Genomic DNA, 18,434 nt, shown 5'->3' on the forward strand with positions numbered 1-18,434 from the left:
AGATGGAGGATGGAGTCAGAAACACGGAGGATGGAGTCAGAAACATGGAGGGTGGAGTCAGAGACATGGAGGGTGGAGTCAGAGACATGGAGGATGGAGTCAGAGACATGGAGGGTGGAGTCAGAGACATGGAGGATGGAGTCAGAAAGATGGAGGATGGAGTCAGAAACACGGAGGATGGAGTCAGAGACGTAGAGGATGGAGTCAGAGACATGGAGGGTGGAGTCAGAAACACGGAGGATGGAGTCAGAAAGACGGAGGATGGAGTCAGAGACATGGAGGATGGAGTCAGAGACATGGAGGATGGAGTCAGAAACATGGAGGATGGAGTCAGAGACATGGAGGATGGAGTCAGAAACATGGAGGATGGAGTCAGAGACATGGAGGATGGAGTCAGAGACATGGAGGATGGAGTCAGAAACATGGAGGATGGAGTCAGAGACATGGAGGATGGAGTCAGAAAGACGGAGGATGGAGTCAGAGACATGGAGGATGGAGTCAGAGACATTAAGGATGGAGTCAGAGACATGGAGGATGGAGTCAGAGACATGGAGGGTGGAGTCAGAGACATGGAGGATGGAGTCAGAGACATGGAGGATGGAGTCAGAGACATGGAGGATGGAGTCAGAAACATGGAGGATGGAGTCAGAAACATGGAGGATGGAGTCAGAGACATGGAGGATGGAGTCAGAGACATGGAGGGTGGAGTCAGAGACATGGAGGATGGAGTCAGAGACATGGAGGATGGAGTCAGAGACATGGAGGATGGAGTCAGAAACATGGAGGATGGAGTCAGAAACATGGAGGATGGAGTCAGAAAGACGGAGGATGGAGTCAGAGACATGGAGGATGGAGTCAGAGACATGGAGGATGGAGTCAGAAACATGGAGGATGGAGTCAGAGACATGGAGGATGGAGTCAGAGACATGGAGGATGGAGTCAGAAACATGGAGGATGGAGTCAGAGACATGGAGGATGGAGTCAGAGACACGGAGGATGGAGTCAGAGACATGGAGGATGGAGTCAGAAAGACGGAGGATGGAGTCAGAGACACGGAGGATGGAGTCAGAAACATGGAGGATGGAGTCAGAGACATGGAGGATGGAGTCAGAGACATGGAGGATGGAGTCAGAGACATGGAGGATGGAGTCAGAGACATGGAGGATGGAGTCAGAGACATGGAGGATGGAGTCAGAGACATGGAGGATGGAGTCAGAAACATGGAGGATGGAGTCAGAGACATGGAGGATGGAGTCAGAAAGACGGAGGATGGAGTCAGAGACACGGAGGATGGAGTCAGAAACACGGAGGATGGAGTCAGAAACACGGAGGATGGAGTCAGAGACATGGAGGATGGAGTCAGAGACATGGAGGATGGAGTCAGAAACATGGAGGATGGAGTCAGAGACATGGAGGATGGAGTCAGAAAGACGGAGGATGGAGTCAGAGACACGGAGGATGGAGTCAGAAACATGGAGGATGGAGTCAGAGACATGGAGGATGGAGTCAGAGACATGGAGGATGGAGTCAGAGACATGGAGGATGGAGTCAGAGACATGGAGGATGGAGTCAGAGACATGGAGGATGGAGTCAGAGACATGGAGGATGGAGTCAGAAACATGGAGGATGGAGTCAGAGACATGGAGGATGGAGTCAGAAAGACGGAGGATGGAGTCAGAGACACGGAGGATGGAGTCAGAAACACGGAGGATGGAGTCAGAAACACGGAGGATGGAGTCAAAGACATGAAGACTGGAGGGCGCTTTAACAGAGCAGGTCACAGGTGAGCGGACCTGGGCTGATTGTTCTCTGGCAGAGAACAGCCAGACATCAAACCATAACTCAGGGGTGCGCTTGTGGCGCAGCGGGTAGCGTGACCCATGCAGGAGGCCTTAGTCCTTGATGCAGTTGACCCGGGTTTGAATCAGTCCTTTGCCGCATGTCTCTCCCTCTTCCTGTCAGCCTACTTTCATAAAAAGCAAGCCACTAGAGCTCTGAAAAATCCTCCAGAAAAAAAAAACATAACTCAGTATTTAAAACAATTCTCTGATTTCCTAGCTTATTTACTGAGGAAGTCATTACAATGGGGGTGGGGGTTCTAAGCCCAAAAGTGTCTTAGATAAAATTGTCTTTGCTCAGAGGGTCAATAGACCGACTCACTCCTGTTTCTTTTCTTCCAGTTGAGTCACTGCATTAGAAAGAGGACGGCCACCAACTCCAGGCCTGAAAGCTTCAAACAAGCAGGAGGGAGGTGACCCCGGGGCAGGACGCCCGGCTAGGGGCTGGTTGTGCTAAACGACTGTCTGTAATGCTTTCCATGCCTTTTAATTTCATATTTTATTTTCACTTATTTACTCTGCATTAAAAAGCCCGAAACTCCCAGCCGGACCAGGTCCTGGTCCAGGACAGCTCTCCTTGATTATTTCTACTGAGGCAGCCAGACTTTTAAAACTAAGACAAACTGCTTTCACAACCTAGTCACAGAGATTTTCATGGAGGAGGATAGCCTTCATATACAAATTAAAATCACACGCAATGTTCAATTTTAATGGTAAAAAGAGAAATCCCCACCCTCCCAAAAAATAGATATTTAAACGATAACATTTTGTTGTTTATTGTGTTGTTGTGTCAATGTGGACCTTGAATCTGTTAAATGAATGACCTCGTATTAGATTTCCATGTCATGGTATTGTTCAACAGTATTAAGCTGATTAAAATATTAAATCTGAGTTCATATGATTGTACCTCCGACTCCAGAGGCTCACCAGCCACAAGCCTCAGCCCAGACCGTCTACCCTCTCCAATATGGCGGCTTCGTTGACGTGGCAACCTATTATCTGTAAAAACCGGACGAGTTTTATTTTGAAAAGCTATCAGGCGGAAGTCGTGTTCCTGCTAACTTCTCGTCCCTGGCCAACATGTCTCGCTGGCAGAGCCGTGCGTGTCAGTAGAAGCGTGGGCTTTGTCCGTGGATCCTCTGCCGTGGTGAGTGTGGCCGTGGCTTTTACGTGTTTTAGTCACAGTGACGCCAGGGGCTGCGCGTCTGCCGGTGCCCGCGGTAACAAGGTCACCGCATCCTGTCGGTGCGCCGGTGGCGGCTCGGCGCTCCGGGCCGGGGACACGGTGGTCGCTGCCCTGCTCTCTGTCCGGGGGAGCCGCAGCGGGTCGGTTCTGGTAGTCTGGGTTTGGACCGGGCTGCTGCAGAAGCTGGGTCCGGTTCTGGGCTCCCCCTCACCGGCCTCTGGGCCTCTGACCTGCTTTCTCCCCTCCTGCGGACTTTGCGTAGATGCGGTCAGGAATGGCACCAATGTCGCTGCGTTTCAGGGCCGCTCTGCTCTGATTGGATGGTTTTTCATGTACGTCATCGGTGGCGTTTTGAAAACGCAAAAAAGAAAAATCGCGTAACATAATTGCGTTATTTCAGTTGAATTACAATTTTGTTGTAAAAATGCTATTTTGTAATTTTAATATATATATAATATTTTTTTTATTTCAACGAATTAAAACGTACATTTTCAGCAGGTCTAAATGAAAATAAATTGTAGAAGTTTAGAAGATCAACGAACTTCCCGCATTAGGGCAGGAATTTAACCCCAGGTGTTTTATCTAAGAGGAATCTCAGAGGCACGGCCACTTAGGATGAATTATTACTAATTTACAGGAGCTTTCACATAGAAATGGTCGTTTTTAAATAATATTCCTGTGGTTTAAAGTCATTTTAATGAGTAACGCAGCACTCCCCATTGCCCACACTGCTGGTCAGCTGGCTTAAAGAAGGCTACTAACCATGTTCCTAACTTAACGGTTCACTTCCTGTGACTCTCAGCCATGTTCAAAGTCTACGTGAGAGCAGGGGAGCTACAACGGACGGCTAACACTGGAGCTAACCGCTAAGCTAACCGCTAAGCTAACCGCCAAGCTAACCAGATTCATAAACACTAGAAGTGTGCAGCCAGCCAGTGGAAACTAGGAAGGAACGATCCACACAGTGGCGCTACGTGAGTGTCAGAATGACGGCCTGTGGGACGCCCGGTAGATGAGGCGACCCCCCCCCCAGAACTAGAGCCGTATCCTCAGGCACCCTGACCGCCATGCTGGAGACGTTCCCTGGTTCAGCAGGTGTGACTTCACCTGATGGCAGGTTAGCAGGCTGATTCGGGCGCGTTAAAGCAGAGAAACACCTGCAGGGCAGGTGGAGGACCAGGTTCTGCTCCATGGATTCTCTAGAACCTGTTTTGTTCTGCACAGCAAACATGCTGCTGTAACAGAATCCATAGTTGATTCATTAAGGTCACCACAGTACTTTTTAGTTTAGAAGGCATCAGATGCAGCACCAGCCCATTATCTGGACCCATGAGGATATCATTAGTGACTTTCAGCAGAGCTGCTCTGACGGAAGCTCTCAGACAGCTGTGGACATGTGCCTGGGAAGCATCATGGTTCTGATCATTGTTCTGCTGAGACCCGGATCAGCTTTCTGGAAGAGGAACCAGCTTCTGGTGTGAGGGGCAGGTCTGGATCTCCTGAAGTGAGCGATGCCGCCTCACAGCGACCAGGACCCAGCCCACTTTAACCGGGTCAGAACAGGGCGTCACACTCATGGTGCCGTTTAGCTCAGCAGCCGTGTCCTGGAGTTCAGCACGCATGGTTAGCATGTTCTCTGAAGCGGGCCCTGTTCTGGTTCTGTGCAGCAGCTCCGAGCTCGCGGGTCGAGTCAAGCAGGACCCAGAACTGCAGCAGCATCTTCATCAATGGTGTGTCTACATCCCAGAGCCGTCACGTTCTCCTGTGTCCGCTCGATGAACTCTGACCTCCCCGGCTGTCGTCACGGTGAGTGTCTCTAGCTGCTCCCCCCCCCCCCCCCCCCCCCTCAGGGTTCAGCTCACCTGTGCTCCCTGCAGGCTGCACCTGTATGGCGTTTGCGAGGCTGGGAGGAGAGTTCTGCCAAGCTCAGCACCTGCTGCGTATCGTGGACAAGTGAGGAGGAGGAGCAGCGACACACTGCCGCCCACACAGGTCAGTGCAGGAGGGCCCCACCGGGTCAGTGCAGGAGGGCCCCATAGGGTCAATGCAGGAGGGCCCCACCGAGTTAATGCAGGAGGGCCCCATCGGGTCAGTGCAGGAGGGCCCCACCGGGTTAATGCAGGAGGGCCCCACCGAGTTAATGCAGGAGGGCCCCATCGGGTCAGTGCAGGAGGGCCCCACCGGGTTAATGCAGGAGGGCCCCATCGGGTTAATGCAGGAGGGCCCCACCGGGTTAATGCAGGAGGGCCCCATCGGGTTAATGCAGGAGGGCCCCACCGGGTTAATGCAGGAGGGCCCCACCGGGTTAATGCAGGGGCCCCACCGGGTTAATGCAGGAGGGCCCCACCGGGTTAATGCAGGAGGGCCCCACCGGGTTAATGCAGGGGCCCCACCGGGTTAATGCAGGAGGGCCCAATGGGGTTAATGCAGGAGGGCCCCACCGGGTTAATGCAGGGGCCCCACCGGGTTAATGCAGGAGGGCCCCACCGGGTTAATGCAGGAGGGCCCCACCGGGTCAATGCAGGAGGGCCCCACCGGGTTAATGCAGGGGCCCCACCAGAGCAGGTCCCTGATGGCTTGTGGTGTGTTCAGGTGCGGTCGGCCGTCCTGGTGAACGCGTATGAAGACGAGCCGTCAGCCTGCGACCTGAGGGAGGAGGGAGGCTGCCACTCCCCTCTCTGCTCCCGTTTCTCTCTTCTTCTTCTTCTTCTTCTTCTTCTTCTTCTCTGACTCTGCAGGACTGAAGAGGAGCAGACCTTTCCTCTCAGCCAAGCCAACACTAACTTGCCAACGACCTTTGAACCCGTTTATTTTGCCCAGTCTGATGCTCAGACGTCGGTGAGAACCCAGAGTTGTTGCTCCGGTCCGCTCCTCCTCCACCAACGCTGAAGCATGAACCGCCCGGCGCCGGTGGAGATCTCCTACGACTGCCTGCGGTTCCTCATCACCCACAACCCCACCAACGCGCAGCTGGGGAAGTTCGTGGAGGTAGGGCCCCGCCCGCCGGCTCTTCGCCGTGGCGTGCGGCGGCGTGCGGCGGGACTGAGCTGTGTCTCCCTGTGCAGGACCTGAAGGCCTACGGCGTGGGGACCCTGGTGAGGGTCTGCGCCGCCACCTACGACAAGGCGCCGCTGGAGCAGGAAGGCATCCAGGTTCTGGTGAGGGAGCGCCTCGCACCTCCAGCAGGAAGTGGACCTGCCTCCAGCCTCATGCCTTTCCTCTCTGCAGGATTGGCCGTTCGACGATGGCTCCGCCCCTCCGGAGCAGGTGGTCGATGATTGGCTGAGCCTGCTGCAGGTGAAGTTCCGGGAGGAGCCCGGCTGCTGCGTGGCGGTCCACTGCGTGGCCGGACTGGGCCGGTCAGTAGAACCTGCTCTCACTGTTATAGAACCACAGCGCCACTAAATTACCCAGAATGCTCCAGAACCTCCCTGGTTCTGCTTAGGGGTCCCGTCAGATTTCAACAAGGCACTGAAATTACCCGGACCGGTTCGTTGAGTCAGAACCAACTTGGGTTCTGCTCCAGGTCCGGTCCCAGCCACCAGTACTTCTGGCACACTGAGGCTGGGAAGTTGCTGGTTCTGGGGTTCCGTTACTGGGTTCTCTCTGCATTCAGAACCAAATTCTTACCAATTTCAAAAGGTTCTGGCGAATAGAAAAAACATTGCAGACGGGTCGTTCTGGATAAATTGGATCGGGCCTTGTGTGTTGGTACTTTTCTGCTTCAAGCGGAAGGCCCGGTTCTTCTGAGCCGGATCCAGATGAAGAGTTGGTCTGTGATCGGCCCATCAGAACCGGGCCGTGCTGCTCGCTGCAGCGTCTAACAGCTGCTGTGTCCTCAGGGCGCCGGTGCTGGTGGCCCTGGCTCTGGTCGAGTGTGGCATGGAGTACGAAGACGCGGTCCACCTCATCAGACAGTAAGTTCTGCTCCTCCGACCCGTTCTGGGCTCATCCGACCCGTTCTGGTCATTTTGTTCTTGTTCCCCAGGAAACGTCGCGGCGCTCTGAACGCCAAGCAGCTGCAGTACCTGGAGAACTACCGGCCCAAACTCTGCCTGCGCTCCAAAGATGCTAACGGACAGAACTGCAGCGTGCAGTAGGGTCCAACGGGCCAGAACCTCTAGAACCTCCCCCCGACGTGTAGCAGAACCACAACCATCCTTAGCGGCTTCTAGTGAAGCTGCATGAAAACACTTTGGGTCCGTTCTGCTTCAGATGTTTGCAGCCAAATCCAGGTTCTGTTGGTGGGCCCGTTTAGAGGCCCGCCGGTTCTGTCCGCTCTCAGAAGGATTGGAGTTGGAGAAGTTCTGGTTTCACGCAGCAGCAGGTTCTGGAGGGAAGCTGCAGCTCATGGGTGGTTCTGTTCAGGGCGACTGATCCGCTGCAGAACACCAGCTGAGATTAGAAACCGGGCTTGGTTGTGGTTCTGGTACCGTCAGCGCCACCTGTCCCTGTAATTTATTCATTTTGTTTCTTTGACCCGAAACGTCTGATCCAGAACTTTGAACAAATAAAGTCCTTTGTGCTGAACCTGTTGCCTTTTGTTTCATTTAAAACACGATTCAGAACCGACCCGACCCGGATCGTTGACCCGGCTGCTGCCTGCTGGTTACCATGGTGAGTGCTGCTTGTGCCGGGGAGCAGAACCGGCGCTGCTGACCTGGGTCATGGTTCAGAAACTCCTGACCCGTCCGGTCTCAGAACCATCACCCCGGTCCGGCTTTGTAGGAACAGTTTTTACCTTCAGAATATTTCTGTTCTTGACCCAAATATGTTAACCCGGGTAAAACCAGAACCACCCCGGCCTGACCCGAAGAACCCGTCATCACCACCCTGATCAGGTTCTGCTGGTTCTGCAGCCGACGGGTCGGACTGACGGGATGCTGGCGCTGAACTGGGCCCTGTGCAGCCTTCACAGCGCCACCGTGTTCTGCCGGGTCACTGGGTTCTATTGACTGACCCGATAACCAGCAGGAACCGAACCGTGAACAAAGCCGTGACCCGTGGTGCCGGTCGATTACTGGCCGGGCCTAGAGGTGTAATCGGGTCACTGGCATGCCTGCTGCAGCAGAACCGGGCCCGGTGCTGCAGCAGAACCGGGCCCGGTGCTGCAGAACATTGACTCCTCTGGGTGCTGGTTGGCCCGGTGAACACCAGGGGGCGACACCGTCCTCCGTGGGCCACGGATTAAAGTTCTGGACCGACCTGAAGACGGTCCGGGGGAACATCTTCCTGGAGAATCTGCTGAGTTCTAGCAGAACAGCACCAATTGGATCGGGTCCTGTGGCGGAACCACAACTGCAGTCCAACTGCAAGCAGCAGAACTTCAGGACAAGCATGTTGGCCCGTTTCAACATTCCTCTGCATGCCTGACCGGACCAGAACCTCTAGAGATGCCTCCAACAGTAGCTACAGGTCTTATTTTGGTTCTTGTGGTTCTCTTGCTGTCTGGGTCTCTTCCTCTGGACAATCTCCAAATGAAATCTGAACTTTATTTTCCCCTGAGAAGAAGCAGTCCACTTCTGTCTCTCCTGGGCCCAACTAAGGTGGTTCTGACCCAGAGTCTGTAGTCCATCTGGACCCAGCTGTGTGGTGGCTCCCTGGTAAAGACCGCACTTTTTCCTTCCACTCAACTTTCCAGTGATCTGCTGGGCAGCTGCAGAACATTTGGGTTTCTTTGCTCTGATGTCATCATCTAACAGAATAAAAGGCTTTATTTATGTCTATCTATTTAATTATCGATATACACTACCGTTCAAAAGTTTGGGGTCACCTAAACAATTTTGTGTTTTCCATGAAAAGTCACACTTATTCACCACCATACGTTGTGAAATGAATAGAAAATAGAGTCAAGACATTGACAAGGTTAGAAATAATCATTTGTATTTGAAATAAGATTTTTTTTTACATCAAACTTTGCGTTTGTCAAAGAATCCTCCATTTGCAGCGATTACAGCATAGCAGACCTTTGTTATTCTAGCTGTTAATTTGTTGAGGTAATCTGGAGAAATTGCTCCCCACGCTTCCAGAAGCAGCTCCCACAGGTGTGATTGGTTGGATGGGCTCTTCCTGCGTACCGTACGGTCAGATGCTCCCATAACAGCTCCATGGGTTCAGATCTGTTCAGATCTGGTGACTGCTGGCCTCTCCATCACCCACAGAATACCAGCTGCCTGCTTCTGCATAATCTGGAGGTGTGTTTAGGGTCATTGTCCTGTTGTAGGATGAAACTGGCTCCAATCAAGCGCCGTCCACTGGGTACGGCATGGCGCTGCCAAATGGACTGATAGCCTTCCTTATTCAGAATCCCTTTTACCCTGTACAAATGTCCCACCTTAGCAGCACCAAAGCAACCCCAGACCATCACATTACCTCCACCATGCTTAACAGACGGCGTCAGGCATTCTTCCAGCATCTTTTCATTTGTTCTGCGTCTCACAAGCGTTCTTCTTTGTGATCCAAACACCTCAAACATGGATTCATCCGTCCACAACACTTTTTTCTTCCTCTGTCCAATGTCTCTGTTCTTTTGCTTATCTTAATCTTTTTCTTTTATTGTCCAGTCTCAGATATGGTTTTTTCTTTGCCACTCTGCCGTGAAGCCCAGAATCCTGCAGCCGCCTCTTCACTGTAGATGTTGACGCTTGTGTTGTGGGTAATATTTAATGAAGATGCCAGCTGGGGACCTGTGAGGCGTCTGTTTCTCAAACTAGAGACTCTAATGAACTTATCTTCTTGCTCAGTTGTGCAACGCGGCCGCCCACTTCTTTTTCTACTCTGGTTAGAGCCTGTTTGTGCTCTCCTCTGAAGGGAGTAGTACACACCGTTGTAGGAAATCATGGAATAGCCTTCATTTCTAAGAACAAGAATAGACTGTCGAGTTTCAGATGAAAGTTCTCTTTTTCTGGCCATTTTCAGCGTTTAATTGACCCAACAAATGTGATGCTCCAGAAACTCAATCTGCTCAAAGGAAGGTCAGTTTTGTAGCTTCTGTAACGAGCTAAACTGTTTTCAGATGTGTAAACATGATTGAACAAGGGTTTTCTAATCATCAATTAGCCTTCTGAGCCAATGAGCAAACACATTGTTCCATTAGAACACTGGAGTGATAGTTGCTGGAAATGGGCCTCTATACACCTACGTAGATATTGCACCAAAAACCAGAAATTTGCAGCTAGAATAGTCATTTACCACATTAGCAATGTATAGAGTGTGTTTATTTAAAGTTAAGACCAGTTTAAAGTTATCTTCATTAAAAAGTACAGTTATTTTCCTTCAAAAATAAGGACATTTCAATGTGACCCCAAACTTTTGAACGGTAGTGTGTGTGTATGTATATATATATATATATATATATATATATATATATATATATATATATATATATATATATATATATATATATATATATATATATATATATATATAGATAGATATATATAGAGAGAGATATTCATATACATAGATAGATAGATAGATAGATCGATCGATAGAAGAACGTGTGGGCTGGTGCAGCTGCTGCCTCTGCAGGCAGGGGGCGCTCTTCTTCAGCCCCGCGGATCAACACGTTGTGCAGAACTGGATCGATCCTCCGCTGACAGCTGCACGGCAGCTCTTCATCAGGAGGAAGAGGAGTGTTCGGGACCGCGGCCCGGTTCTGAGCGGCAGGCTGTTCCTCCGGTGGTTTCTGGAGTCATTCAGCAGAGTTTCTGCAGCTGGACCAGCAGGACGGAGGGGGAGCGGCGCAGGAAGGAAGGAAGAGGGTGGGCTGCAGGAGGTTCGGACTTCTGGCCCGGTTCGAGGAGGATCCGAGGAGAAGGGAAGCAGCAGAAGTGTGGGAAAGTGTCTGCAGGCTCAGGAGGAGAGAAATCAGTTTCTACCGGGAAAGAATCCGAGGAGCAGAATGTTGCCGGTAAGTTTTCACCGACCGCCTCAGACCATCTAACGGAAACCAAGAGTCCAGTAGAACTGGACCAGAACCAACGCAGCGAGTGAAAAGTTCCTCACTGCTGTTTCTAATACAGCCAGGCCCCCAGGGCCCCCAGGGGCCGCTCTTACCGGCTGATGGGGTACAGGCGTGCTGGTTCTGGAAGACTGGGTCCAGGTTCTGGTTTTAAAATGGGCTTCATGGCACACCACCCAGGGCGGCACAGCCTGGGGGCGGCTGGTTGAAAAACCTGCTTAACTGACCCTGGTTAACTGAACCGGTTCTGTTTGTCGTCATCAAACTGACCCATAGAACCGGTTCTGTCGGCATCAAACTGACCCAGAGAACCGGTTCTTTCTGTCGTCACCAAACTGACCCAGAGAACCGGTTCTTTCTGTCGGCACCAAACTGACCCATAGAACCGGTTCTTTCTGTCGGCACCAAACTGACCCAGAGAACCGGTTCTTTCTGTCGGCACCAAACTGACCCAGAGAACCGGTTCATTCTGTCGGCACCAAACTGACCCAGAGAACCGGTTCATTCTGTCGGCATCAAACTGACCCAGAGAACCGGTTCATTCTGTCGGCATCAAACTGACCCAGAGAACCGGTTCATTCTGTCGGGATCAAACTGACCCAGAGAACCGGTTCTTTCTGTCGGCACCAAACTGACCCAGAGAACCGGTTCATTCTGTCGGCACCAAACTGACCCAGAGAACCGGTTCATTCTGTCGGCATCAAACTGACCCAGAGAACCGGTTCATTCTGTCGGCACCAAACTGACCCAGAGAACCGGTTCTTTCTGTCGGCACCAAACTGACCCAGAGAACCGGTTCTTTCTGTCGGCACCAAACTGACCCAGAGAACCAGTTCATTCTGTCGGCACCAAACTGACCCAGAGAACCGGTTCATTCTGTCGTCATCAAACTGACCCAGAGAACCGGTTCTTTCTGTCGGCACCAAACTGACCCAGAGAACCGGTTCATTCTGTCGGCATCAAACTGACCCAGAGAACCGGTTCATTCTGTCGGCACCAAACTGACCCAGAGAACCGTTTTTTTTCTGTCGTCATCAAACTGACTCAGAGAACCGGTTCTTTCTGTCGTCATCAAACTGACCCAGAGAAGCGGTTCATTCTGTCGTCATCAAACTGACCCAGAGAACCGGTTCATTCTGTCGTCATCAAACTGACCCAGAGAAGCGGTTCATTCTGTCGTCATCAAATTGACCCAGAGAACCGGTTCTTTTCGTCATAAACTGACCCAGAGAACCGGTTCTTTTCGTCATGGTCACAGAACGGTTCTGAATCCTCAGTAAATCTGTCATTGGACAGTTGGTCAGAGGCGAATTAGCCAATCACAGAGCAGCAGCCGGTGTGCTGAAGGTCAAGGCAGCATCACAGCAGAACATGGTGGTTGGTACCAGACGGGCCGGTCCGACTATTTCAGAACCTGCCCACCTGCTGGGATTTTCCCCCTCAGCCCTGAGTCAGGTCTCCAGGAAAGGTTCTGGAGAAGAAGACATGCAGCGGGCATGGAGGTCCGATAGAGGAGCGGAGCGTGGACCTCCTGCTTCCTCTCCACAGCTCAGGATGGGTGGGGGGGTGTCATGGGGGGGGTGCTGCCTTGGCTCCTGGGTCGTGGCAGCTGGAGGCGTTTTCCATGCAGACAGTGTTCCGCGTCGTTCTGAGAAGGAACGTTTATGCTGTAGTGGGTCTGTGTTGTGAGGGAACTGACCAACAGCAGGTTATGGTCACATGACGACAGTAACGACTCTGGATTTATTGTTTATGTGTGGACGGTTGGACTGGAACGGTAATCTCCTTTTGGCATTATTAAAATATTTCTGGTTCTGATTACAGACCCGCTATAGAACCCAGGGAACGATTTGCTGCTGAAAACAGACTTTCTAACACAAGTCATTTTATACATACACTAAGATGCCTTTAATTAACGTGTGTAAACCCAGATGGTGATGTCATCGCTTTGCACGCTTCTGATTGGTTAATTCACTGATTAGCGTTAAATGGGGGAGAAGCTGAATGTCTTTGAAGGCTGTTCCACGTTCCACGTTGATGTTCCACGTTCATCTGCTCACACAAGAATATTAAGGGCATCATGGTACGGTTCAGGATGGAGGCTGGTTCTGTGTTGTTCTGTGTGGGTCTGTGTGGTTCTGTGTTCTGTGTGGTTCTGTGTTGTTCCGTGTGGTTCTGTGTGGTTCTGTGTGGTTCTGTGTGGTTGTGTGTGGCTCTGTGTTGTTCTGTGTGGTTCTGTGTTTTTCTGTGTGGTTCTGTGTGGTTGTGTGTGGCTCTGTGTTGTTCTGTGTGGTTCTGTGTGGTTCTGTGTCCCAGAGGGGGACGGGTTCTGGTGTGTGAAGCTTGTGAAGACGCTGCTGAAGCGGTCAGAGACTCAGTGACTTCCTCACAGGTGGTGGTTTCCTGAAGGTGGAGGCCATGCCTGCAGATCTAGCATACCCAGTAAATTCCCATCCAGGTCAGAACACGTTCTAAGGTTCTCTCCGCTGACCTGGAGACGCAGAAGGCTTCCAGGTCAGAACACGTTCTAAAGGTTCTCTCCGCTGACCTGTGGAGACGCAGAAAGCTTCCAGGTCAGAACACGTTCTAAGGTTCTCTCTGCTGACGCAGAAAGCTTCCAGGTCAGAACACGTTCTAAGGTTCTCTCCGCTGACCTGTGGAGACGCAGAAGGCTTCCAGGTCAGAACACGTTCTAAAGGTTCTCTCCGCTGACGCAGAAAGCCTGACCCTGCAGTGAAATGAGCCAGAGTCTGAGGTTTAAACGAGTTTAATGGTGAAATCGATGAAGATCAGTGCTGCAGTCTCCCTGCCGTCCACAGGCCTTTCTCCTTAGAACCGCGGTTCTCTCACACACCAGAGAGAACAGAGCAGCTCTTTGTGGCCGGCCTGGCCGCTGTCAGCTCCAGACAAAACACTGAAGATATAGCGACATGTTTACAGCACACAGAGGGAGAAGCAGAGCCTTATCTGTGACCTTATGCAGGACGTTCCTCTGTCTGCGGCTGTTCAGCTCTCTGGATCAACCTGACTGGTGTTCTCCTGGGGGGGGGGGGAGCGAGGAGTTCTCTCCATGTTGTTGTTTTGCCTCTAAACTTTAATCCGCTGTAATGAGTGTTGCAGCAAACAGCATGAGCTCATGGGGCGACCGCCTCTGTAATTTGGAGTCACAGCAATCTTTATTTTTTTTTCTGGGCACAGATCCTGGTGCTGCAGCTGTCGGTGGAAGCAGAGAGTCATTGAGATTTCTATATTTAACGCGCATTCACATCAGCCGGCAGCTGCTGATATCTGCCTGAATACTCTGGGATTGTTCATAACTCCTAACACACTCATAACTTCCTCCCAGTTTCCTCCCAAGCTGCCAGACTTTTTCATTGAAGCTGATTTTGATGAACAGTTCTCCAGGTTCTCTGTTCTGTGGCCGTTTTTTCTAGTTTTCAGAGGAATGTGCATTTACCTGTGAAGCACCTTAACTCTGACCTCAGAGTCATTCAGGACAACAGCTGCAGGGAGGAACCAGAGCCGTTAGAGGTTCAGCACTTTTCTACCATTTCCTCTGATACGGTTAAGAAAAATCCCAGTGCTAGCACAGCGTGACAAAAATAGAACGTTAGCTCCTAAAGAGCTGTTAGCTGAAAAAACTCAAAGCAGCAATTTCAGTTGTTTTGGACTGACTTTACTCATTTATCAAGGAAACAGAAATAAAAACAATAAACAAGTATTGGTAAAACCACATTCCATGAGCTCATGTTATTGTTTCTTACGTTGGCTTAGGTTCTTTTAAACTCATTTATTTTGTCAAAGTTTCTCTTAGCTAACCTTGGTTTTATGTTAACTTGTCTTATCCTCCTAGGATAATCTTAGTTTACCTAAAGCCGGGCGTACGCTGTACGAGTTTTTGCCCTTTTCGGGCCGATTCTTCAGTCGTACGAGACTTTTTTAGATGGGGCTGAGTTTGATCGTGCATCATGTAGCATCCAGGCGCTAACGAGGGGCGATCAGCCTCTCACCTCCTCCCCATCAGGAATCGGACGGTCGGTTAAAAATCAAACATGTTTGAAGTTCAGTCGGCCCTCGTGAGTGATGGTGAGCGATGGTGAGCGATGGTGAGCGATGGTGAGCGCCTCCTGCTGTTGAAGCGGAGTTACAACCGTCTACGAGCCGATCTTCCCCGAGGTCGCGCTCTGCGCACGCGCAAACAAGGAAATTCTTCTTCTTCTCAGAGGAAAACACAGGAGTGGAGAGAAGCATGATGGCGGTACGTGTGACATGGAGTCAAACTACGAAGGAGCAACTCATAGAATTACCAAGGCAGCGCGTTCCGTTCTAGTGAGCCTCATATTTAACAGAGAGCATCAACACTTCCACCTTTTTCTTCTTCTACTGTTTAAATTGGCCTTCCAGGTAGACAAGTCTGAGTAGCGCCATCTCTCTGCGGGGCTGAGTCAGATGTTTGGTTTTCAGACGTACAGCGTGAGCAGTCAGGTGATCAGAGCGTCGGGCCGTACAGAACAGATATCATGAGCAGTGAACTTTTAAATCCTGAGGTTTCATCGTACAGTTTGAGCTGTAGAAAAGTACCACGATTGGAAATATCACGCAGTGTACGCCCGGCATTAGCTTGACATAGTTTAATCATCTTATTCATTCTAAAATAGTTAAACTTGCCTTACTTTAGCTTACCTTAGCTTGGCTAATCATAGCTTGGTAGCAGCAAGAGGCTTAATGTATTTTATTTAATCTCAGTTTAGTTTAATTAGCTTATTTTAGCTTAGCTCATTTTGTAGTTTATCTTGCTTTTAGATTGGCTTATTTTATGACAATGTTAGCTTATGTCAATGTTAGCTTATGACAATGTTAGCTTATGACAATGTTAGCTTATGCGCTACTTTACTTCTTGGTCATTATTTGTTCAGTCTGGGGGTTTTTGACCAAATAAATTAGTTTGGCTTTGCTGCGGCTGCTTTGGGACATTTCTAGCTTGATGTTGATGCAGATTCAATCAGAAACAATAAAGGAAATCATGAAGACGTTTTCTTGTCTCAGTAGACGATGCATGCCCAGAACGTCTGCAGCGCCTGGTTTAAGGTCCCAGGCTGTTTCTAAAGAAACGTCTGCGTGTTTGGGTGTGAGCAGACGCAGCACAATCATCTTCAGCTGTTACTGTGGTTCCCTGCAACAACCACCAGCATGTCAGCTGCTGTCACTTTGGATGATGTCTTTATCCGCAACATAAACTTGTTCTGTCGGGCTTTTAGGAGTAGCTGCTGCTGCATCTGGTTGCTGTGTGGAGTTTATTAACAGGTTTTAGCAAAGGGACGCCGTCAGTCAGCTGGTTTCCCTTTCAGTTTGCAGTGTACTTCTAATTTCTCACCATAATAGACAGAACATCACCATGAGAAGCTTTCTCACCCACTATAACGCAATTATCCTTTCATGATTCAGCATTAGCATGATTCAGCATTCATTTTGACTGTTTATATTACAGCTGCTCCAAAGCAACCTTCTATCTTTGTAAAGCCTTAAAGGCACGAGAAGGAAGTTTTTGTAAAATCAGTCAATGAACCGTTAGATCAGGGTTTTACCCCCAAAATAACCTGAAAGTTTTCCAGCTTTTCTAGCGTTCATGCTAACACCACTGGTGACATCACATAAGGCAACTAGGGGGCTCATTTTTGTGTCCATCTGTATTTTTCCTGGTTTTCTTCTTTTTATCGATGGGTTTGTCCGTGTTCCTGGTCAGACGAGGGCTGGCGGCATGCTACAGCCGATAGCAGTGCAAAAAGGGCAAGCAGTGCTGAAAACACCGAGCTAACTGTGGCTACTGTCTTAGCATTAGCAGCTCTGTAGCGTTAGCAGCTGGGAAATCAGAGGCCCATTTTATCAAGACCCATCATGTCATTTTTTAGGTGGGTTAGTATTTAAACTACTGAAATAAAGTTTATCTCACAACCATCATGCTCAGTACAAAATAAATATTTATTTTCCAAACTAAATGTTTAATTTCCAAACCTGAACAACAGCTGTTCTTTAATGAGGTAGCATAGCTATGTCTGTGGACGAGTAATATTAATAACCTTAATGTAGTTAGTTTGTCTTTAACATTAATTGCTGGATATTATTTTCCCCTTATTTGCAGCTCGTTTATTTTAGGTCTGTGTATTTTATTGACGGTGATATTCATGGTTAGCTAAACGTAACGTGTGCCGTCTGACCAGAGAGAGACCGAGATTCGTTTAGTCTCATTTCTTTTTCTAAAGGCAGTGATTTTGTCTGGCTGAAAACTTTTGTAGGATTGTTAATATTACATAAACTGTGGCAACTGTGTGTGTATGTCTGTGGGGGGTTAATTCTTGCTGCTTCTGTTAAAAGGACGTGACTTCCTGAATTATTCTAGCACTGGACGCTGTTTAAGAAGCCGGCTATACCTCTTGTAACCATGATGAATACAACCTATGTTGTGACATAAAGTTTAGGCCCAGTCAAAGTCCACAGCATTCTTAGGGAGAGACGTTCATTTTATTCCAAGAGAAACTGTGAGGAGTCAGGGTAGAAGTGAATTGCTTTTTATGACGCAGTGTCTTTGTGGTGATACTGGGCCTCCTCACCGGTGCCGTCATGTTGGTGACCTGATGTGAGTCAGGCTCCCATAGATAAACACATTTATTCAGCAGATACAGTCTCTATTCTTTGGGTCTGAACTGATTTTCCTCCAAGCAGAAGTGATGCAGTACAAACAGAGACTCTGGGCACATGCAGTCAACATGTGACAGTGTGTTTTTGTGCGTACTTTCTGTGTATATATCAGTGTTGCCTCTCTAATCTCTGCTCGGCAGCTTTCCCCCGTATCTGCTGCCGCTGGACAGCTCGACTCCATGAGAGCCTTGAACAATAAGCTCATGTTCATATTTAGAGGCTCACAGGAAACAGCAGCAGTCGATGACATTACTGCTGACTGTAGGTTTTCTACCTTCCTTTCAGACTTTTTCTGTGAGGCACAAAAAGCCCAGGAATGTCATTTCCTGTACAGATAATAAAATCACCCATGTTTAGATTCCCTATCAGCTGTTGGTACATTTTAAGTGGCATGATGAACCCACCAGTTGTGTGGCTCTAGCTAATTTAGTTAATATTGAAGTTATCTTGATACACAGAAAACAAACGGAAAAGTGGTTTTGGTCAGAAGTTATTCACAGTTCTGCTGGAAGTTCTTTGGACTTTGGCAGCTTTTGTTTCTCATTTTCTGTGATGAGAAAGCTGAAGGAAGTGGGCAAGAAAACTGCCTTAAACAGATGAACGTCATCTGAACACAGAAAACAGGAAAAGCGTCCTGATCTCACATCCAGCTACAGCTAGAGAGGTCAATGTACTGAGAGATGACAAAATAAACAGCAGTAATGCATTACTGTTAGATGAATGAAGATTAATATTGGCCCCAGGTGTAATG

General features: G+C 49.5%; 2 protein-coding genes across 4 annotated transcripts in view; both read left to right on the forward strand.

Annotated features, from left to right (window-relative positions):
- Positions 1-2,879: 2,879 nt before the first annotated feature.
- LOC105917360 (protein tyrosine phosphatase type IVA 2) lies at positions 2,880-7,554 on the forward strand. 3 transcript variants are annotated; one of them, XM_012852144.3, is made up of 8 exons: positions 2,880-2,985; positions 4,692-4,830; positions 4,902-5,016; positions 5,617-6,012; positions 6,090-6,182; positions 6,253-6,383; positions 6,867-6,941; positions 7,013-7,554. In XM_012852144.3, exons 4-8 carry the CDS (start codon positions 5,917-5,919, stop codon positions 7,122-7,124), a joined length of 507 nt encoding a protein of 168 aa, XP_012707598.2. In that variant the 5' UTR covers positions 2,880-2,985; positions 4,692-4,830; positions 4,902-5,016; positions 5,617-5,916; the 3' UTR covers positions 7,125-7,554. The 3 variants fall into 3 exon arrangements, with proteins under 3 accessions (XP_012707598.2, XP_035990980.1, XP_035990981.1); XM_036135087.1 differs by having other exon boundaries at positions 5,763-6,012; XM_036135088.1 differs by having other exon boundaries at positions 2,893-2,985; positions 4,695-4,830.
- A 3,046-nt stretch (positions 7,555-10,600) lies between these two features.
- Positions 10,601-18,434, forward strand: part of LOC105917347 (apoptosis-stimulating of p53 protein 1) — a 44,523-nt gene continuing 36,689 nt past the window's right edge. Inside the window, exon 1 of the mRNA XM_036135054.1 lies at positions 10,601-10,936. Within this exon, the coding sequence (XP_035990947.1) occupies positions 10,928-10,936 (9 nt within the window). The 5' untranslated portion in view covers positions 10,601-10,927. The remainder of the gene's footprint in view (positions 10,937-18,434) is intronic.

This window comes from Fundulus heteroclitus, unplaced genomic scaffold, assembly GCF_011125445.2.
Source record: "Fundulus heteroclitus isolate FHET01 unplaced genomic scaffold, MU-UCD_Fhet_4.1 scaffold_99, whole genome shotgun sequence".
Classification (NCBI taxonomy): domain Eukaryota; kingdom Metazoa; phylum Chordata; class Actinopteri; order Cyprinodontiformes; family Fundulidae; genus Fundulus; species Fundulus heteroclitus.